The following is a 23381-nucleotide window of genomic DNA, read 5'->3' on the forward strand; positions in this document are numbered from 1 at the left end:
CAGGCTCTCCCAGGTCCTGAAAGCCCGAGGAGTTAGCAATCTGAATTTAGATCGCCGTGCGGTAATGGGCATTAAATCACTATGCAGGCCCAAATTTATCAAAAGCAAAGCTTGGACCATACTTGCTCCAAACCTCTTTGAAATGTGGTGGTTCTTACCTCTTTAATCTTTTCCTTGCAAAGCTTGTACTGCTTCTTCTGACTTTCTAAAAAGGTCGCCAAGTCTTTCTTCTGCTGAGCCAAAATCTGTTGCTGGAATTTCTTCTCATCCGCTGCAGTCGCCTTTGCCTGAGAGAGAGAGCATGAGCGAGTGAGTGCACAAAGTCTATCACCGAGCAATCTGTAATTGTGCATTCGGCCACTCTCAAACCCTGCGGCGCAAGGTCCTAGCCCATCAGTATTCAACCACATGGAAGTTTAATTGTAAAAATTTTACCACCCACTACACATTTAGGAATTTCTTCGTGTTTCCTGTCTCCTCCACCAAAATCGAATGTGAAATTGTTCATTCTCAAGGCTAGGACCGTGCAAACTTCTTTACCCTACCCAATTAACATGTATCATCCCATGACCTAGAACCACCACGTCTAGGGCTGAGGGTAGTTCAGTCTTCAGGGCCAATTCTGGGAATGCCAGCAATGTTACTAGTCACTGCCAACTGGTGATTGGGGACACCTGTCCATTAGGAACTAGACTGAGATCCAGCTGGTTAGGTAAAAAGCTACCAAAGCACCCTCAGACAGTAGCCACTTGCAGCTCCCAAAGTACATGTTTTAGATATGGTTGAACAGTCTTTCCCTGGAGATCACTTGCAATACTTTTCTGTTCAGTCTCCTGGCCCAGATAGGTAATTCATTGAATTACTGACCTCCTTCTCCATGATAGCCACTTGCTTCTTGGCCAGCTTCTCCAGCTCAATGGACGAGTTGTTGGCATGGGTCTCCACCTCCTTCTGCAGCTTGAGGCGGTGCTCGTCCATCTCGGCCTTCAACTTGTTCTCCAGGGCGATCAGCTGCTTCTGGTGCTGGCGCCGCATCCGCTTATAACCTGACATCTGTTCCCGCAACTCGTTCTCCTGCTCATGCTCATGGATCTGTCTTGTAACCTGATGTCATTGAAAAGGAAAAAAGGCATTAGAAGCTCCCGGTGCAGGCAAGTCTCCCCTTCACAGCTACTTACCCGCTAAGCAAACTCCCAGCACCCACACACGGACTCACCGGGAATGCTGCTCCAAGGTTTTACCGCGGCAGCTACTGTCTAACGTCAAACGGCCCGACACCGAGGAGTCCTACAGGCCGGGAACGCCTCTCGCCTCGGGTGCCCAGCTGGATATTCCCACATTATTCAGGGGTTTCAGTGCCCGTTCAGTAACGGAACGTGCCCTGTTCCTTGCAGGAAATGCCCAGCCATTTATGCAGGAGAGGGGCAGGCAGCTCACTGATCAGGTTAGGGAACCCCACAGAGCACATGGAAACAAAGGCAGCTCTAAGACCTACAGAGTCCCTCTTGGGCAGGGTTCATAAAATGGTCATGACGGAGGGAGAAACAAAACTCCTTGGCTTCTATCCCTTATTAAATGCTCCTTTCCTAAGAGGAGCTGCCTCATTCCAGGCTCCTTCCCAGAGCTCTGGAAGGCGGCTCACTTTTATCATCTACCCCCACCCATCCATTCCCTTCCCCTACCCGCAATCTAACCTAGAGTAACACCAGAACAAACCAGGTCAGCACTTTTCATTATTAAATTGCCCCCACTCTGCAGGTTCACCTTGAGACTGCTGGCCCACAGCCTCCTTTCACTAAAACTCATGGTGGAAACCCTGCATCTGGCCATCTACATCTGCACCTTATATGTTACACCTGGTTTCCATCCCATAAGGATTCTCTACCCCTCGATTTTTATCTCCCCCCCAGCGACTGCAACAGCCTTACATTCTTCCTTATGAGTTGTTCCTGAACGATGATCAAAAAGTGCTTGCCAGTGTTATTTTCTGCTTCCAGTGGATTCTATTGACAATCCACACACACAGGCAGATCTCCCTGCTCTCAGGTTCCCATGAGTGGCACGCACAGAAACGAGGCGCTGGGTACAGCACGCTCTTTAAAGAGCGATCCCGCCCATTGGACCCAGTGTTCCAAACACAAGGGCGCACTGTTCCATAACCGAACAGTATTAACAAGGTGGATCATACGGTCTAAGCAGATTACAAACACTGTTCAGCTGAAACAAACTCACAGGGTGCACATTGATTTCTGTGCTCCAAGTGCAGGCGTGCGAAGGAGAGGTAAGAGCTTCAGTTATGCCAGGAATTTTAAGGAGAAAATAGCAGTTGCAATGCTCCCCGTTCAAAGGAGAGCATTGTCACACAGACCACAACCATCTTCATCTTGGTCAAAAGATAGGACCATAGGTTTGCCTACCAAAACCACCATCTCACTCCCTGCTGCTATTCACAGGCAGTGGCTAGGGGTGAACGCCGGGCCTGGCATGGATGGCACAAAGGCTACAGTCTCTGATCCCTGCAGTAGGCTTGCGCTCCACAGATGGAGCAAGAAGCAAATGGTTCTCAGACCTTTAACGGAGACTACAGAAACTTTACAAAACAACCCTTATTCTCATGCACAGTGGCAACTTTCTCTGCAGTTTGGGGGACCCCAGGCTCTGTGGGTAGCTAAGCAGTGACCACAGCATCCACAGAGGGAGAAGTGGAAGGCACTGCATCATCACAGCTGCTAGAAGGTGTTAAGAAGCAACAGCTGAGCACTGACTTAGGATGGGGTGTATCATGGGCCATTGGATGGCTTGTATTTTAACAACAGTTGCTTTTGGTTATTAAACACTCATTGGCCAGTCCAGCATTTTAAGACAACTAGCTGGCAAGAAGCAGCAATCAACAAAACCATCTAAAGCAATAAAACGGCACAAGTTTGATAAGACAGCTGAGATGCCATTGGGAACAACAGTATGGGCTCTGTAGAGTGAAATCATGGTGGCTGCGTGCTCAAATTCAACCCAGCCAACCCATCTACCAGGACTGTAGAGTTTTATTCTGCAGCGGGATATGAAAAGCAGCTCTGGATGGAGGATAGGAAGAGTGCTGAAAGGCTGTTACCCTGTTGTGGGCTGAGAACAGCTAGCAGTATGTAATAATGAACCATCAGTAAAACTGGAGTCAAAGGCCCAGAATAACTGTTGATAAGAACAATGGAATTTATGGCACAAAATGGGCAACCTCTACCAATGCAGGAAAAAAAAAAAAAAAAGAAACATGCAGTTAATTCAGAAGAATGTATCCACCTAGACCATCCATTTTCTGTCTAAATAAGGCTCCATTCCCAGGGAGAACTTGTGGCTGTGTTAAAGCCAACCATGTGCAAGAGAAAGAAACATCTCCTCTTCACATCAAGGATCGAAGGACATTACTCTGAAGTTAACTAGACTGATCATACACTTGCACACCGGCAGTAGGAAGCGAAACCAACTATGGCATGATGAGTGACAGTCTTCAAATGGATACGATGGGGGTGAAGGTCAGTCCGATGTTAATGACACAAAGTCATGAGAGCAGTGAGGAAGCACTATCACAACATGTTAATGGCACCCTTGACTATACAAGGACATTAAAGTACTTTATGAACAGAATCCCACAGATTATAATGGATAAGGGAAGAAGACTGATTTGTTCACTGCAAAATTATTTCCCAGGTGATCAGAAAATGTCAGAATACTTTAAAGCCAAACATACTAGAAGTTGTTAAAGTTCTGTGTTGAAATAAACATACTAAACAGTTGTTAGGACAGCTACAGAATTGAATGGCTGAATAAAATACAACAGCTTTTACCAAGGCTTACTTGTCCCCCATTTTTAGTATGGTTAAGGGATGTGTAACCAGGTGTCTTTTCCAGCCTGCTCCCAACCACTCTACACATTATGCAGAATTCAAACTCATCCTCCCTGAGATTTGGTTTTATTAACAGATATTAACAGTAAGAAAGTTTAGCTCAACCCTCCTCCCCAGCTCTAGCTATTACTTGGATTCCTTCCTACACACTACTCAGCCTGCACACCATATCCTCTCCCCAGAGAGCCATGCCCACCTCTCACATCCAGGTGAGATGAGCAACCAGAATCCACATAACCGTCTTCCAGAAATATCAGCCCCTGATAGCAAAGGGGGGGGGGGCGGTGTTTCAAGAAAAGATGCCCAGTCTTTTACAATGAGAAAAAGGACTATGAGAAGACAATAGTATCAACTGAAGACTTTGTAGGCAGGGGTTGAGGTACTATCAGTCAGGTGATTCTGTCAAGAGAAACACACACCATGTGGATAGAATGCCACAGATTTTCAACAGACCCAGAGAACAGTATATTAATTAAAATAGACATGTCTCTATTTGGAATCCAACTGGCCTGATGTTATTTCAGTGGGCAGACCCATAGAACACTGCCTTCATGTACCAGATGCCTAAGGACTTTAAGGTCCCAGAGCGAGAATACAAGATTCCCTTGTCTGCATTTTGATTCCAAACAGAATAAGGCGGCCTTCAGTTGAATCCACATTGCTACTGTCACTAACTCTCTAGGATTTTAAGCACCAGAGGCCATCATCTTAAAAACCCATATTAAGTGAACAACTATGAAGGTAGGCATCCAAAAGTGTGGTAGGTCCTCAGAAAAAGGGGTCGAGCCCAAAATAAATAAATAAAAATCAAACAATATTGTTACCGTCATCCAACCCCATCCTGTCTCTAAATGCATGGATTTGACCAACTTCCTTTTCAGGGTGGATTCTGCCTGACCTTTGTGATAAAGATGCAGCATGTCCTGCATTCTTTCCAGGTGAGGGAAACTGGGATTTTCCAAGCTCCAGAGCGGAGGTTCTTGAATTGTGGCCTGTGGACCACTGGTGATGTGCAAAACATGTGGTTCATGATCTGTGGAGAAGTGGCAGGGCACACAAGGCTGACACCTCCTATATTGCATTAAAATCAACAAAAAGCACATGGAACGCATTCTCCTTGCTGTCCCACGTAAGTGATGGCACCTGTTGCCACAGGGACGTGACGGAATTGCAAATGGTCTGAATCATAAACAATGAGAAAGAAGGCGGCTCTTGAGATACACTGTTAAATAGCGGTCCACACTATGAACAAATCTGAGAACCTCGGTTCCAGAAGAGGACTAAAATCCTCCTTAAAAAGGCACAGCAAGTTAACCATCACATTCTTGCCTGAATAATTTTTACCTACTATTGTTACAAAAAATACCTAAGATCACTGTCTCTGAAAGAGATTAGAAAAAAAAAATATTTCTGTTTTCACAGCTTGTTTCCTTTGTGCCTCGAGCAGCACTTTGTGGGAAGTCCATTTCACTGTTCCTCCTATAAAGTCAGTCAGTTTCCCTATTGTTTGTGTGGTGCTCCCATGCAGAAACAGGGCAAAAAACCACATTTAAAATCAATGGGAAAGTGTGACTGTATAACCATAACATTTATGATGGGTTCAGGGGTAGATGAACTACCTGAAAGGACTTTTAACTAATGTTTGGAAATGGACTACGTTACAAACTGACAGTGCCCTTTTAGAGACACTCATCTCCTCTGAGGGCCTGCACTACAGCAAAGTCAGACCAGGGAGAGCCTGAAGGTTCAGAGATCACAGATATTGTTCCTGAATTCAACCAGTTGGGACAGCAATTCTGCAATACACCCCCCCTCCCTCCCCAGAGCAGAATGCATTCTATCTACAGTGCTGTCCATCTGTCAGGCTGGGGGTTTTGAGGGAGTCTCATTGGAAGATGATTTTTCACCTGAACAAAACAACGCATGTTTACACAGATGTTTTCATCCCAAGAGATCTCTACTAACATCAGAGCAGTCCATGGCCTTTATGAAATAGTCATTATTTCTCTCACAACTGCATAACTCTTCAGGGGTTGGGGGGCAGAACCCAAAGAAAGCAACTGATGGATAGCAATGGGGAGTGGCCTGGGGTGGGGGGAGCAATCAAATCTGCTCTTATTTTAGAAGATGCCAATGCCATGGGATCTAACGTCCATGTAGGGAAGACAGGACCTCACTTAAGATACCTTATGGAAGCAACAGAGTGAAAACCAACTAGAAGAATGGAGAACTTTTGAGATCGGAATGGCTGGTTGCAGGGAAGCTAGAAATCTCCCACCTGATGCTCACTAAGTAACCAATTCCGAGCTTTCCCTCTGTACGTGCACCCTAAAACAGATCGGAGTGAGGATGAGTTATGAATCCTCCCATCTCCACAGAATTATTAACTGCAACTGAAGTGGCATATAACCACAAAAAGGTTACATAAATGAGGTCTTTGAATCAAAGGGGGAAAGCCACTGATATAACCGAACTGAAAGAAAACAAGTATTCCCATTATAAAGTGAAATAAAACATACACAAAAGATTGTAATACCCACACATGCAACTACATCCCCTCTACCCCTGACAGGTTTTTATGGGGAAACCGTTTTAATCTTTTCCTTTGTATTCGGATAAGGGAGGAACAACAAAACCTCCACATGAGCTGCTACTGTATGTTGCTTTCCTGTCATTCCACTTCATTCCTGGCATAAGAAAGGACAGGGAGGTGTTCTCAGATACACACACTGGAAGCGGAAGGATGGAAGCGTATGGATGAAAGGAAATCCCACGCTTCACCTAAGAAGAGAGTGGTGCTGGTTGATATACTGAATGGATTTAACCGGTAGGTATCATCAGTCTCCTATTCACTCTTGCCAGAAGACACCATGGTGTGCATGCACGGCTGCACTCATGTGAACTCCAAACCAGCCCAGCATGACCCCAAACGTACTTTCCCTCAGGAACGAGCTCCGTGGAAATGACAGGAAGAAAGAAAGTTCCCTACTCAGCCTCACAACCCCTTTAACTATATGGGGATTTGGTCACGTAGGCAGAGAAGCTTTAGCAAATCCAAGTGTCCCGAAGACCCAGTGCACACAGTATCAGCCCCAGAGGAGGCTGCCATGAAGTGGGGTTTAGGAGTGACCTTGGGATGTAAGCTGCCCTGAGCACAGGAGTTCAACGGGCTGTCTGGACAAGGCATTTCATTCTTCACATGAGCACCCTCTACTGGCTGGCAGATGGCTCTCAAAAATCCTCCATCGCCATGGGATAACTTGTTGATAGCAGAATTCACTGAAGTACTGAGGCAAAGGAATAGAACCCCTGGAGAATTTCAAGGTGAAAGAGAACAGGAATTATGCCCTCTGGTGTTGGGGTTAAGGTAGTGAGGCGCCTTCTATGGCAGGTAAAAGATATCAGCCAGCAAGATGCCAGTATATATATGGGTTGTTTTTTTTGGCTTGTACCATGACATGTTGAGTAGTTTATCATTTGTCCCCTGACTCCAACTTGACTGGGAAGAGGGTCTCCTACGAGTTCAGTGCAGACAATTGCTTGGCACTGTACAGTCTACAAAAGCAGACAGTCCCCAACACGGGAATATCAGAGAAAGGGCGTAGGGTATCTCAGGTCCCTGCTGGGTCAGGAATGCTGGTACGAAGACCTCTAATGCACAGGTTTCTAGGTCACCCTTTGAATTTGGGGGGAACAATCAGAGCGTGTGCTACTCAGAAGCACACCTGGGAAAAGAAACTCACTGCCCTAGATGCAGGCCAAAAACAGGAATGATAGTGGTCTGAATTCCACTGCTTCATTTTAGGTTTCAGCAGCACAAACAATATTAATATCCTCACTGCCCAGGCTTTAAACCTAAGGTTAACACACACACAGAGGCTGGGGTTGTGGAGGGGAATCATCAAATGGTGGTGATGGTGAAGGGGGAATCATTCAGATACACACTCAAACAAAAAGGGGGAGGGTTACCCATTGTAATTTCTGGGTTGGCCTACGATGATGTCATAATAGGCAGCAAATGCAATTGCCAGACACTGGATACTTTGTAAATCTTCCTACCCATGTGACCTCCAATGTCAGTTCGGCTGAAATATTTAATATTTCAATTTATTTTCAGTTTAGGACCCTGTTTCTTGCTTATGCCATCTCTCTCCCCTTCTCGGAAGGCTGCTGCTGATTTCCAGGCTATGTGTATGAGAGAGACAGAGAGATGGTGGAGGAGGCAAGGAAACTAACTCTTCCAGCACACACCCCTTTTGCTACTACAAAGCCATCTACACGATCACATTTGCAATAGTACAAATGCTGCCAGATCCTGTCAACCCCTTCTCCTCTCTTCATGAGCCCACAGGCTGCTGTAAATCCTCATTTATTGGAGCCACGCGATGTTTCATGGGTTTGAATGGGGAAAAAATGCAGTAAATACAGTTGCTTGAAATAAATAAATCAATGAGCCATATGTAGCCAGCAATTCATCCCTGGGAGGTAATGGTCTCATTTTTTAAATGATTAAATATATCAGCACTTGGATTTTTTTGTTCAAAAACCAAAACCTATTACCTATACACGTGCAAATAAATATATATGCATGCACACCGATTAGTCTCTTACTAGTAGTCACCACTAACAAAAGAGAGAGATGCAATATAGAAAAAATCAGAGAGGAAATCAACTTCACGCATAAATGTGTTTGATTTTACATAGGCTAGAAACACACCCAGCATGGATTTTTTTACATTTCTCTCTTTCTCTCTCACACACACACACACCCCCCTTTCTGTGCAATATCTAGTTGCTATGCCAACAAAAAGAAAAATGGGGGAGAAGAAAATTCTTAACCCTCTTCCCAACCAAAGAGACAGAGAGGAAGATTGGGGGGGGGGGGGGGGGGGTTTGCTTACCAAAGATGCTGATTTGATTGTGGCAAAGCGCTCTCGGTTCCGGTAGTGGAGGGCCTGATTCTGGACTGACTGGGTAGGCCGCAGCTCAGGCCTGTGATCCCTGTGGCCCACCTCATCCCTTATAAATACATGATCCTGCAGAAATGGATAAAAACAAGGAGAAAGTCCAGCTGTGCTCTTTCCTCACCGGCTGCCTCTTTCTCACCCCTCTTTCTGCACAAGCACTGGTGTTTGAAAGGCATAGTTTAGCTCTCTGCTAGCCCCTGCAGCTCCCACAGTCCAAAATGAATAAGCAACACATTGCAGCCTTCAGTTAAGAATGTCAGCTGATCGCTAGTGGGATGCCTTCTGAATCCCTGGCAGAAATTTTTTTTTTTTTAACCTCCAGAATTACATATGTGCACAAAAATGAAGCAAAAGCACAAAGCAATGCAGAGCAATCAGACTCTTCACAAAGGTTTGCTTAAAGCGCTGCAACCAAATAATCCCTTTAAAAATGTGATTTCCATGTCTAGCCAGGAGGATGCCGTTCCCTTTTAACACAGGAGCAAGATTTTGCCTCATTCCCTTTCAAGATTTGCTTTCTCCTTAATTTGATCTTTTTGTCTGCTAGCTGCTCTGAAGAAGGATCATTCTGCCTAAAAACATTGCAGGCTTGCAGAGATCAGCTTCCCTATCTTGTGCTGGGAAGACTCAGTGACCACTCAGGGATCCTGCTTTCCAGTCATGATCGTGCACAGTTCTAGCACTTTCTCTCCACAGCCTCGCAAAGGGTTTTTTTTTTTTTTTTTTTTTTTTATTATTTAAAGAGACAGCTCATAGGTTTACCACAAATGGTCTTCTCTGAAATTTCTCACTCTCTAGTTGTCTAAGGCTTAAGAACTAGTGATTTTGCAGCTGAAATACCACACATTTAAGTGTTGTAACAAAAAGCAGTATTCTGTCGATCGCTCAAAATCCATGCCCTCTCCAGACAGGCCTGTGAAAGTCCATGACGGTTGACTTGTTAAGAGAAATGGCTATAAAGGTGACTTCTAAAAGGGAAAAGTATTTGCAAACTGTGTTCCCGGGTCAGCCCAGCCATGTCCAGCATACACTGGACATCTTGCCAAAGAATTCCAGCTGCTGCTCTCACCAGCGCAGAGTCAAAGGACCTAGCACAGCTGGAAGCTCTGGAGCAGACAGAGTTGCCAACTCTTGTCGTTTGGTATTTTCTTAAAGCCCCAGCTCCTGAAGTCAATTACATGAGAATCTCTGTTTTCATTAAAAAAAAAAAAAAAAGGTTTCTAGCCCTTGTGGCTGTAGAGTAAAGGTTGAAAACGGGACTCATAAAGGCCCTCATACCAGAAGGCAAATAAAAAGATCAACAAACTAATTTTTAAAAAATTCTCCTGATTTTCAGAGGCCTGATTCGTTATTTTTTGAACACTCGGTGAAGGCAACACTGCAGATGGCCCCTGACTTCGTAGCCATCCTGTCCTCTAGACCACAGCTTAACAAGATTAGAAACCACAGTTACTGGCTGGTCTTCACTAGTATTCCCACCAGTGAGTACTACTAGTAGGAAACTATGAAAAAACTCTTAGTGCAGACAAGGTGTGTCTTGACATGCTTCTTCCCCGCCTCCTAGGAGCATCTCTCTCACACAGACTTTATTTTAGAACCATATTTATCACCATTTTACCCAAATTCATGGACTTTCTATATTGTGAACAATATGTAGCAGAAAAGTAAAGGATATAGGAAATGGATATAGCCAGACGTGAACCACACATCATTTTAAGGTGCTGAGAGCCAATGGTTTTTCTTGTGTCCCCTATTTTGGGATTTTGCACTCTCCGCTACATCTCACATTTGAGCTTTGGGCAGGGTGGGAGGAATAGCCAGGGTTGTCACGAAATAGAATTTAAAATGGTCCCTGTATTTTTAACATCTTCCCTCCAGGCAAGAGAGAAGATGCTGAACAACCTGCCACCCCTAAATCAGGTGGGGACAGGGAAGGTTTAAAAATTGGAGAGTGGGCAAGGAGAGAAAGATTAATAAAAGGAAGTCTCTTCTAGAAATGGAAAGTCTGTGGACTGTTAGAAAAATTTTATTTTATTTTGTATTTTTGTCACCCTGATGCTTAATTTTATTTTATTTTGTATTTTTGTCACCCTGATGCTTAATTTTATTTTATTTTGTATTTTTGTCACCCTGATGCTGGACATTTTGTTGCCTTCCGATTACTTTTAACAGAGGCAAACACTCCGTAAGGTTAGAGAGCAGCCATACTTGAAACTAGTCTGAATTTTAGGTTTCAGCTGTGTGTGCATTAGAGAGGGAGGAGGGTCTAAAATGTATATACATACCTGAATGAAGCTAAAGCTTAGATCCCAGTCTTTACTGAAATATCACGATTAAATATTTAAATTTCAAGAATATTTTTCAGCTAATTAGGTTCTTGTGGGTCTATTGGGAAAATATCAATCTATGAAGCTTTGTAGGATCAGAATGTTCTGGGTGATCAGGGGCTCTGTAAAAGACATTATTGATAGGATAGGCAACAGTGTTTCAAGCAGATGGACCAGCCACTAAAAATAAATCTTCTGGAATCCTAGTATGGAACATTTTTAGAAGTAGATTACGGAGGACTTCTGGAGTTCTCTACACTGCAATGACCAACCTAGGAAAGAGGGACAAGAGTGAGTGGCTGGGGGTGAAACCGCCTTTCCATTTTCCACAAGACAGCCTGAAATGATGCCTTCTCTTTGACACTGTTTCATTAGTTTTAATTTTCCCCCATACGAAATAGGCGGGTGAGACCCCTTGGATTCTCTAAGGGGTCGAGTCTCAAGGGTGTGTCCTCACATTTTCATGTGCAACTTCCATTGACTTATGTGCAGCAGCATCTTAGGGCAACCCAGAGAACAGTCTGCAAGAGGTGAACAACAAAATCTTTCAACAGGGCCTTTTTTTGATGTAGTTGAGGTACGTGGCAGTTAATTTGTAATCAAGCACACAAAAAGAATGGAAAATTTAGCGGCTGGAGAACCTGGTGTAGACAAAAGCCCAATGACTGTCCTTGGAATCCCTGAGTCTGGGTTCGGGTCTTCTGCCTCATGCAAAATCTCCAGCAACCCTGGATAAGCTAACAGGGCAACACACACAGAGAAATTTATTAGGTTGGCCAGAAAAAAATATACATCCAATCTTTATAGCTGTCAAGACCAATGGGTGACATTTTTGTAGCAGTGACAGCTAGCACCAAATAGGTAAAAAGAGTTAAGACAAATGAGACATGAGGACCCCATTCTCCCTCTGCCAGTGAAGCATACACTGGGCGGTGAAGCCAAGAGCTCCTGAGAGAGGTCTAGCTACAAGCACAAAGAATGGGTGTCTGTAGGTTCCATCTATTGCTTCCTTTCTGACAATAGCCTGAGCAACATCTATGAGTTTTCAGCAGACATGGGTCCAATCTGGAACCTGGTTCCAAGCCCCGTTGTATGGATCTTTGAAGATGTTAGGAGCCAAACTTGGCATCTCAGGCCAACCTCTACAATCAGACCATTGGATCCAAACTCTCCAAAGTTTGGGCAAGTTTGGATCTGGGTCTATCCAGGCCTAAATATTGTTGACTCGGACAGCATAAGGCACATAACTGGGTTCAAACAGGCTCTATCTAGCTATTTATACGGTTCCCATCACCATAGCATGTGCGCACCTTATACGCAATGACGACTATTCATGCAGCACACCTGTGGGGCAGTAAGGTACTATCGTCCCCACTTTATAGATGGGAACCTGAAGCACTGAGAGGTGAAGTGACTTGCCCAAGGTCCCACAGGCAGAGTAAGGAACTGAATGCCAATCTCCAGAGCCCCAGTCCAGTGCTATCAACCCAAGATCATCCTTCCTCCTCTCTGCTCATTGAAAAACAATCTTTAAAAGCTAACCCACTAGACTAGCGCAACATTCTAAGGACATCTCCATATTCACAGCACTCAGATTACTGAGTATATTGTGCTAATAATATCCCCCCCCAAATGCTCTGATCACAAAGTCTGATCGAGTTTTTTCCTGACCACATGCATGAGAATTAGCTTAACTGGTTTTTTTTTTGGTTTTTTTTGTTTTCTTTTTTTTAAATAAACTGACCCATGCCCAAGAGCATTAGTCACAGCTGCATGGACCAGGACACACTTTTGGAACAACCTTCGCACACATGCTCAAAATATCTGCAGAGCAGAAGTCAGCAATAGCTGGGGATGAGCAAGTTATAAACAAGGGTGAACTCAACATATTAAGTATATATGGTTTGAGCCTGTTCACACTGAAGTCAATGAGAATTTTGCCTTGGATTTTGATGGGAACATGAGCAGATCCACAGCTTGCCTTAAGTGTTTCAGTACATAAAATCAGTGTTGCCCATGCAATTCTGTGAAAGGTGAAGCAGATATATTTAAGTGCAAAGAATCTAGGCAACACAACATTAGAGAAAAGTCTCCATGATCTTAGCTAAGACATTTGATTGGAGAAATTCATATACGTAGAAAAACTGCATCAACGCTGATCACATTTGATCAGCAAGAAGCTAAATTCCCAAGCTTTCCTTTGCAAAAGAGCATTCACTGACATATTGTATCTTGAGTGAGGCTAGGGGAAACAAGCAGTTGCACAGCAAGCAAATTCCCCTCAAACAGTTCAAGAGGACAGATGCTACCTGGACAACAGCATCCCATAGGACCAGGAGAACTGCCAGCCTTCTAGACACAAATAGGAAAGGGAGTGTTACTGAACTAACCAGGCTTAGGACCCTAAAGGGAACGTACAACAGAACTGTGACAACCTCCTCCATTTCCCAGAATTCAAAGGGGGAAGGAATATAACAATGAACCCCACCCCATTCAGTTGAGCACAACACATTGGATGCATCAACAACCTGCAAGTAGGGTCACAGTTCAACAAGAGTCCCTTTGGCAAAGACTCCACGTTGATACCAATGCTTGGAATCATTCAAGGCTGGTGGGCAAGTAACCACATCTTACGCTCCACACGCAGCCAGAGCCTCCAGAAGTCCCCACTCATCCTTCCCAACCAGAAGGAAAATCCTGGAGATCTTACTCGTTCTCCAGGGGTAAATCAGAAACCTCAGCCTGTAGGGCAACATACCCCTATATATCCATCCACTCTACATACACCGGCTGTGCGCCCAGTATCCCCCCCATCACTGGATCCAGCCAGGATGCCACACACGCATCATGGAGCGGAGAGGAGTCATGTCTATACAACATATTTTGTTGTCATTTGTAGGTAATGATTTGGAAAGTTTGTTAAGTTGCAACAGGTAGGTGGACAATGGGCAGAGAAAAGAGGAGTCGATTTTGTTTGTGGGGCTTAGCAATGAATGCTCTCCTTTCAGATCTCTTGTTTTAAAAATGTTTTATACAAGTGGGTATTTATTTACAAGCTGACATCCTAAAGGTTTCACCAGAGAAATATTATAATGAAGAAACACTGAGTGCTTAATGTTGGTAGCAGCACACCACCAGCAGCTCTGCACTGTGGTTGAACAAAACAACAATGTGGAATGTGAACCTTAAAAAAAACACCACCCCCCCTCAAAAGACTACACCTTTATTTGCAGTAAAAATGCTGTTCTCATTACACCCAATCTAGCTGAACTATTGTGATGTAATCTCCCAAGGAAGTGCTCCAAGTCCTGTCTCTTGGCATATTTAGCTAGGACAATGTCTACCAAGACACTACAAGACACACGACTGCAGGGTCAGTTTGATGGCGTGGTTGACAATAAGTCATCTATTATGTGTGTAAGCCAAAAAGGAAGGGCGCGGATACGCTGCTGAACAGCACCCTGGTAAATATTAATGCACCAAAAATTCCCCCTGGCCGCTAATGCCGAAAGGGAACACACCATATGCTCTGTCTGGCTATGAAGAGTTACTGCCACAGGCAACATGTTTTAGGGTGAAAGTGGCATTTGGAACATCATCATGCTTCCTGATGCCATCACTGCAATGGGTTTCGGTGCTTTATGTTTACGATGGCACCAGCATCTATTCCTCCCTATAAAATAAAGGCAACTGTAACTGCTGATTAAACCCTAAGGCGGCAATTCTCAAATGCCATCCCTAGCTAGCATTATTCAGAAGTCCAAACGAGTAGAAGAGAGCATCTCTGGAGTACCATGCAAATGGTTATGCAGGATGGACAAATCAAACCTGACCAACGCTTCGCATTTCTAATGCGCACAGCAAAATAGTATCTGGATGCCATAAGGAAGGAAACAACATTCTGTCCTCCAAGCACCCACTGACGGTATTTGGGCTTTGTTGTTCCTGGGTCATGTGGCTTTGGAAGCATAGAGCAAATTCAGAGTGCAACTGGCACAATTTCCGCCCCCTTCAAGATACAACTGTTTGGTCTGCACTAGAGAGGTCACTTTGCCTGCAATTCGTAACCTGAGTGAATGACTGAATCCACTTCCAAAGGGAGATGACCAGGGGAATGTAGATCCATAAGTAACATGATCTTTGGCTAGAGAAGTAGTTACCCAACTCTCTCTCTCTAAAGAGAGGTTGATCCACGTTTCCGCTAGTAAATTAGTGAGATGCCTCTCCATTACACTAGTCAGATTAACACAGCATACAGAGAGGCAAACACTTGGACAGTCACCCTGGGAAGGAAAAAGCTCCCAGGTAGCTTGTGGGAGCTGGATGGAGACATGACAGACATCTGGGCTTCTTTTAAGAAATGTGGTGTTGGTCACTGGACCAGCAGACTGGTCCCTCAGGAGGTCCTACAGCTGCAATGTGATTCAGGAAAGGGAGGCTGTGGAAAGCGTGCAGCTGCCTGCCACTCTAGCCCATTTATGTGTCATTGGCTCTGTTGGTACCAGCTGTGACCAGAGTTGGTACCAACTGGCTCAGAGTTGATATGAGGAACTACCCACCTGTCTCGAGAGAGGCAGCCTTCCCCTACACTCCCATCTACAAACTCAGTCTTGCTCTGCTGGACTTTTAACAGATGAGCTCAAGTGGCCTTTATTCTAAACATAAGCTTAGATGCTACTGACAGCCAAGGGCTTTAACTCTCCGTCAGAGATTATGTGCCTAGGAAGGGCTTGGGACACACCTTCTCCCTGCAGAGCTTAATGTTGTTCACAAATGTTATATGGCGTGAGCGAATTACCCACAAGTACCAAGAGTTACTATAACCAGAGCAGCTAGATGAGAAACACAAGGTCATTTCATTTATTTTTGGCCAGAAAGCATGCTCCATTTCTTCATTTTAAAAAATCTACGGCTGTCTAATAGAGGTGAACGTGCCAGTGCAAGGGGCTTGGCCTGCTTCTTATGCTTCACTTAGAATTCAAAATAGCTAGTAACAACTGTGTTAGAATCTTTGCCAGGGGCACTCAAACTTTGCTCAACCAAGGACTTCATTGGTGTCTTGCCAAGAACCCAAGGCCTGCCTCTAATTTACATAAAATGGAATCCGTTCCAGCTCCTATCCAGACTGGCCTCTCAGATCAGGAAGGAGAACTGCATGATGGGACCTGTAGTTTTCATGACACCTCTAAATTATTATAAACTTTTAAGTGGAATGTGTGTGAGAAGAGATTGATAGGTTTATAATATTTTAAGATGGATTTATTTAAAACATTAGCATCCTTATGTAATTTTGCTAGCTTGTGATGTTTTAATAGCTTTCAGATACATAAGATGGCATTATTATATTAATAATCATTTACAGAGCATCAAAAATGCACATGGCACTTGTTTTATTTTGATAAGGGTCAAATCCATCGCGTGAAAGCATGTGAGTTAAGTGAGACTAGATGATGGCTAGATCAAGCTCAGAGACTTATTTTAAATCAGTATTTCCTTCTTTTGCTTTAGAAGTTGGTCAAACTGAAGATGAAGACTTCATTTTAACTGGACCTGAGCTCATCATGACTTGTGTGTGGTTCAGGCTCCCGAGTGACACTAACAACCTATTGTTCCCATGGTACTTTTACAACTGCCAGCAGAAACACAAGTTGGTGTGGAATGCTTTAGAGCACAGATTATACAGAGACATGGTTAATATGGGCACTAAGCTAACAGGAAGTCTCAAACTTTCACTAGCAAACTTTTCAAAAGGAGAAACTTTAAGAAACTAAAATGTCTATCTTCAAATACTGTAAATACACATGTATAAAGCCTATTTTAATTTAATTTCTGTTTTAACCTCTGCAGATAGCTTTTATTAGCAGGCACGTGCATTTATAACAAATATAGCTAGATGTGAGAATTGCTATCACCAAACTAATAAAATACTGGTAAAAATACATATAAAATATAACTTTAATGTAATATGTTGTACTGCATACCTATGTATATACTCTGCATTTTCCTGTATACGCAGGTATGGTAGAAGACAATAAAAAGTTAACATTTGCCAGATGTTACCAGAGATCTATCATATTGTAAGTATAGGGCGAGAATAGTGATTTTCTCAGAATATGTGCCGTGGTAACTGATGGCAAATGTTGATTTTTTAATGATAACCACTATACAAAAAGGACAATTAGCCTGAGAACACTTATTTTTTCAGTGATCTACAAGTGGGCAAGAGTGCCTTAAATCACAAATATGAATGAGTGCCCAGGCCTCCTCCTTCACTTGTAAAGCTCTGAGAAAAGAAACACACTCAGCTAGTTGGTATCTCAGATATTAATTTCATAGAGTGGGAGTGACGTGTACATGCAGAGTGCAACAATGAATTTATGCAAGAATATTCTCCCGGCCAACAAATATACCCATCATATCCGTGTCACCAGTAATATACATGTCTTCAGTCATGAGCACTGCATCAACACTGCATGTAAGCCAAGAGGTATAGTGGGAATTTTCAAAAGGTCTAAGGAGTTAGGCACCAAATTCTCATTGGCATTACTTGAGATGGAAGATACTCTGCACCGGACACTGACAGCTGTACACAAATCCTGAAAAACTAGACATAACCCTACCTATCATCCTGTATTTATACACAGGAAGTATTGTAAAATTACTACAAAATGAAACTTTATTCTTAAAATGAAGAGCTACTCCATTCCTATAAAATAAATGCAATTCGTGTCTGATAGGAGCTGCACACGTTTTATTTTCATGAGCTGTAGTGACATTTACAAGCCAGTAAAATCATTGTAACTTATGAAAACAAACATCCACATCATCTCCCCTCAAAGTATCTTGTATATCTTGGCAATACATGCAAATGCATAACAAGAAAGAATAAAAATATTTAATTTCTGAAACCTACATAGAATGAGAGAAAGCTCCAGCTACGACCGGGGACAGCATAAAGCCTCTGGAGCATCTTCTTCCCTCCATTAGGGGGAATATGTGAACTGGTGTTTCACACTTCACCGCTGTTTCCTTAAAAAAGGTTAACGCTGAAGGTGGGGTTTCCAGCATATTTGAGAAGTTAAATCTGGTAGTACCCTTTAGCTTAGAACTAAATTATGTTACTTCCCTATCAGTACCTTTATAAATATACATTATAATTTATTGCTTGGTAATTTATTGCTTGAAGGTCCAACTGAGTGCACACGAGAAAAGTCTTAAATTGCAGGTGTTGTCATTTTCAATGACAAACTGCAGTTTTATTTTTTTAGACAAGCTTGTTTAGAAGAATAAGCATTTAAATGGTTAAAACTAGGCTTTGCTGTTATCATGCCAGTGAGAAATTCACACTTCTACTGTAGCACTGTACTGTGGGATGTTAGCTTCTCTAGCTGCAGAACATCCCTATATATACTTTTACACTCTTTGTAAACACAGTTACAGCAACCACCTCGATTTTACTGTCCATCGTTTGCGGACACTACCAGGGATATGTAAAAGTTAATTCTGAATGGCAAGTGCAGGGTTAGCGCCTGGCCTGTATCCAGATGACTTCACCTCTGAAGCTGCCACTCTAATAAGCAGAGCAGATAATCCGTGAAAGAGACAATGAAAGAGCAGTACGGAGTGGAATTTTGCTTCAAAAAACTTACCTCGCAGGAGTGCTTCAGTGTGCTAAGCTCCCGTCCAGAGGGAGGATCCAAGTACAACTCAGACTTTGGTCACAAACCATGACTGCTAAGTGGTACCTTAGTAGATGCAGCCACTTCAACCCACAACACACAATGTGGCACGACTGCTCAGAGGAGAATGAGGATCGGAAGCCTAAGAGGTGCTGCAGGCAAGGATGAAGGGGCCCATGCAGAGCTGGGTGAGGAAGCATGCAGGGAACCTACCTGCTTGACGGCTGGCTTTCGACAGTGCCGTCACAGCAACAGCTTTTTATGATTATTTTCAAAGATCATTTAATTGCTAAAGCCAGAAGAGAAACACCACAAAGAGCTTGATCCCACCGGAGTCTGCTGAGCCTCCTGCTCTCGCAGCAGGTTAGCGAGGACACTCACTGCACATTGCTGTGTTGGGCCTTAAGGAACCTGAACCCACCTGAGGGACAGAAGCGGCTGCCTGAAGCTGCAAAGAGCCCTGGAGAACATACCTTCTTGTGCACCACGGAGGACGTGGAATTCATTGTGCTCTCGTCGTCATGCATCATGACCAGTTCAGGGCTGCTCTCATCCATGACTTCCTGCATGCTGTTCACACTGCTGCTCTGACTGCCTGTGCTCACAGACATACTTGGGATGGAATGGTTGCTGCCCAGACTGTCCATCTTCCGATTCAGGTTTGATCCATGCTCACTGTCCTGCAAAACAAGGGGCACCAGAGTTACAAACACTGCAGGAGATGAACTGCCTAGTGCATATTCCTGCAGTGCCCAACATTGCTCTGCAAGCCTGCAGAGTTACAGGTTCTCTGCCGCTCTTTTCCAGCACCTAAATTCCTTGTTGTTCGCCTCCTAAAGGCCAAACCAGACACCACTCTAAGGTTACAGAGGCTCTCAGTCAGTTTTCTCTTCTGTGCTCTGCTGCCATAGCATCTCAGGCTGCAAGCCAGTTCTCTCTCAAACTAAGCCAGACACGATTAGCGTTTGACTGGGAACCTCCCAGGGGACATCGAGGTGCTGCTGTAAATCGTGCCAGTGATAGAGAAAGGGGCTCTCTTCCCTCAGAGTCTGTACTGAAACAATGCTCCAGCCTCTATTAGCTGAGGTGCTGTGTATTGGAGATGTAAAAACTGGGGTCCCGACTGTTTGTGATCCCTTAGGAATCCCACGGCACTTTTCCCAGGAGCAGGGGTTTTAACCTTGATGTCCGGGCCAAACAGAAAATTACATTCTGTCAATTTAAATGACGCTTGTAGTTTCTATTAAGATACACCGAGTATCCTAAGCGCTTATGCAGGAGCTGCATACTTTTAAACAGCTAAGTTGCTCTGCAGAAGAGTCTGTACTACAAAGGGTGAAAGCATTACAATACATTTAAATTACATGATCTCACAATTATTTCTCAAACACCACGATAGGACATGCCCTTTTTTCTACAAACTTAAATGCACAGAAGTAGCATCTTGCAATATTTCTCCTTCTTGTGTGCTTGCACCAGTTGGGTAATCATAATGGGCTAGTCCGACCTGTACTGGCTTACAGAGAAGAGAAGTTATATTAAGCGATCTAAGTCAAAGGGTTATCACCAGAGGAGGTGCCGCTGGCAGGTAATTCTCTATAAGGGCCTTGGGGCTCCAGAATGCCCTCCAATCTAGTCCACAATAGCCCTGATTAGCCAAAATTCAGTGCGTACTGCAGGGCCATCTTGGTCGGGCCTTTGAAGAGAGCTGGGGAGAGAGACTTTATTAGCCAATGACTAGGCTGTTATCTGTAGTAAGAGCTGCTGTTTGGTAGAAGGGCTTGCTGACTGAAATTTGTATTTAGTTTTGTAATGTTAAGTAATTGGCAGAGCTCTCAGTTTGTGTACGGGTACTTTTGATTATACTAAACCAAATTAAAACATCCCATGACAGTGATACACACGTACAAGAAAGAACAATTGTACACCAAGCTACACATGTGTAGCTAAAGCTGCAGAAGAAACCGCATATTATGCTGCAGCATTTGAGAAACAGTCCATGAGTATGAAATTAAAGAATGCATATGCACAAAGGACAGTGTTGAGGCTGCACATACAACCTGAACTTTCTCACTTCCTGGCCTGAGTGCCTAAACATGCAACTGTAACTTTCTCCTGATAGGTTTTGATGGGAGTTCCTTTAGAAAAAAGTTTCAAAGCTCCAAGATGTGGAACTCATTGGATATATACCCAGCGATGTTCACAATAGGGAACACATCTCCTGCACTCCCTAGGAAGCCTACTGGAGGGAACCCTTCCCTCCCTCCCCATCCAGGGTGGGCTTTAGGAGCTAGGCAGCTTTTGCGAACAAGATGAGCAGTGATTGAGGCCAGAGCTTCATTCATTGTGCACCCTCGCTAACGTCCTGTACTGCTAAGTTAGCCATGCATACATGTGTGACATGGCCTCCCTTAGCGACACACTGACAAGCTTAGTGAGAAAACTCAGTGCAACATGTGCTGTGGATTGTAACTCAGTGATATCAAAACCAAATTCTGTTGGAATACTCCAAGGCACTTCTTGGTGATGGCTATTATCTTGATACATTTCAGCACTCTAACCCCAGCGCCAGAGCTATTAAACATTAAAATGGGGAAAGTATTCCCCTTCCCCTCTACTTGCTGTCCTTGAAATGATTTTGTTCAGACTTTCCCCGGGGGGAGAAGAGGAGGAGGAGAACACTCCTGGGCAGAGAGACAGCCTGGGAATTTCAGTCTGAAAGTGTTGGAAAATTCAGAGTGACTGACAACAGGGGCTTAGAATGGAAATTCCTGCACAGCTCTACCTATCTGCTGCTCCCACTGTATAGTTACCATCCTCCAACTGGAAGTACAGGCAGGTGTTTCTTCAAAAGTGCTATCAGTGCCATTCTGTGTCTCAGCATGGACGCTCCCTCCTCCGAGCCTTTTCCTCCTCCCAAAACAGCACAACTGATCTACATAGGCCCAACAAATTAGCCCCAGCATGCTGAACTTTGGCCTCCCCGCTTCACATCTGCCTGCTGCATTGTTGGAAAAGGATACATACAGTCAAGGCCACATAATACTAATGGGCTCAATGGAAAAAGGTTTTTATGCACCAAACCATTAGATATTAGTTTATCCACATGTGCCCATATCAAGTGACATTAAATAATTTTCCTTCAATATCATTGACAAATCACTGGTTTCCTTCTCTAAAGCACAGTTAGTGTCAATTACTGCACACTGATTAATTGGGCTGTTTACAGCTGACGGTTTGAACGGAATCAGATTTTAATTTTATGCCTGGCTTGGCGTATCAAACAGTGGTTTTCATTTTTAGCATTAAAGAACTTTTTTAAAAAAGCATCTCTGCTTATCTGATTTCATTTTCGGCTCGTGAGAGGCCAATTAATTGATAGAAATGTCTCGGCAATTGGAAAAACTTTGCGATGGTGATATCAAACTGGCTTGCCTTTATGTAGAAAATAAGCGTCTAGGCCAGCAGTCACTGAAGGTAAAGCACATCGTTTTTGAAAGCTCATTCATTTGTACCCTTCACAAGCCCCAGCTGTACATTTCAAGCCACTGAGTGAGACTATGTCTTGGTGGAACTCACTTCCCAGGAAGGGGTGGCTTTCATGTCCCTCAGCTCTCCTCTACTTTCCCTGTGGGTTTCCCAGTTTAATCTCTTCATCCCTAAAAAGAGCTCTCCATGGCAGCTACTCTCTTTTTGTCAGATGATCAAAACCCATTACTGATGCTCTTTAAATCAGCTGGTGAGATCACTACTGAGTGAGGTCAGCTGGTCTCCTCTTCCACCACTAAGTGCCCATATCAAGCTCTTGGCATCCTTTACAGGATTTAAAACCACCCCACTAAAATCCCATTAAACCTGCTGTCCACACAATTATTATTAAATCCAGCTCAATAACAATTATATCATGCCAATAAAATAACCCCATGCCACCCTGATCCCATTCCCTCCACAGGTGAGCTTTGTAGTGTGCCTGAAAGAGCAACAAATCCAGTCTCTGGCAGTCCCAGGATGCGGGACAGACACAGTCTAAAGGCAGAGTTTCCTCATGTTAAGGACGACAGTGACTTAGATGTATATATTTAATTCCTCACAGAGTTTTCTTGGCATCCATTTGTGAAGTGTGCACACAAACAAATTCTGTTAGGACCCCACTTTGGACTTAAAAATCTTGTGTCCCTGAGATCGGGGGTGGAGGTCTAACAGCATGTAGCAAGGTAAGAGGCCAAGTTGTAAGAGAATGCCTGAACAAACCTGCCCCACAACTGCAGTTTATGGGACTTAGGAAAATTTACTTCCCTCGTTCTAAGTATCTCCGAATCCCTGTTTGGCAAGACAGCTTCATTGCTCCACATTAAAACCTTGCCTATTCCCGCCCTGACCTGGCCTGTGAAGCCACGATCTTCTCATTCAAAATCCTCCTTAAGAGGAGTTTCTTCTGCGGAGCTCACAAGAAAAAAGTTGTTCCTTTGAAAGAAGACCAAAACAAAGCTTTCAAGCTACCAGCACATG

The 23381-nt window shown here is 43.8% G+C and overlaps 1 protein-coding gene across 8 annotated transcripts in view; it reads right to left on the bottom strand.

Moving 5' to 3' along the window:
* TAOK3 (TAO kinase 3) overlaps nt 1-23381 on the bottom strand; it is a 141976-nt gene that overhangs the window by 13030 nt on the left and 105565 nt on the right. For all 8 annotated transcript variants that reach the window (XM_037879189.2, XM_043529744.1, XM_043529746.1 and 5 more), the window contains 4 exons: nt 19346-19552; nt 8801-8935; nt 868-1104; nt 159-287 (listed from right to left, as the gene is read on the bottom strand). In XM_037879189.2, the coding sequence (XP_037735117.1) occupies nt 159-287; nt 868-1104; nt 8801-8935; nt 19346-19552 (708 nt within the window). The remainder of the gene's footprint in view (nt 1-158; nt 288-867; nt 1105-8800; nt 8936-19345; nt 19553-23381) is intronic.

This window comes from Chelonia mydas, chromosome 15, assembly GCF_015237465.2.
Source record: "Chelonia mydas isolate rCheMyd1 chromosome 15, rCheMyd1.pri.v2, whole genome shotgun sequence".
In the NCBI taxonomy this organism is placed as follows: Eukaryota; Metazoa; Chordata; order Testudines; family Cheloniidae; genus Chelonia; species Chelonia mydas.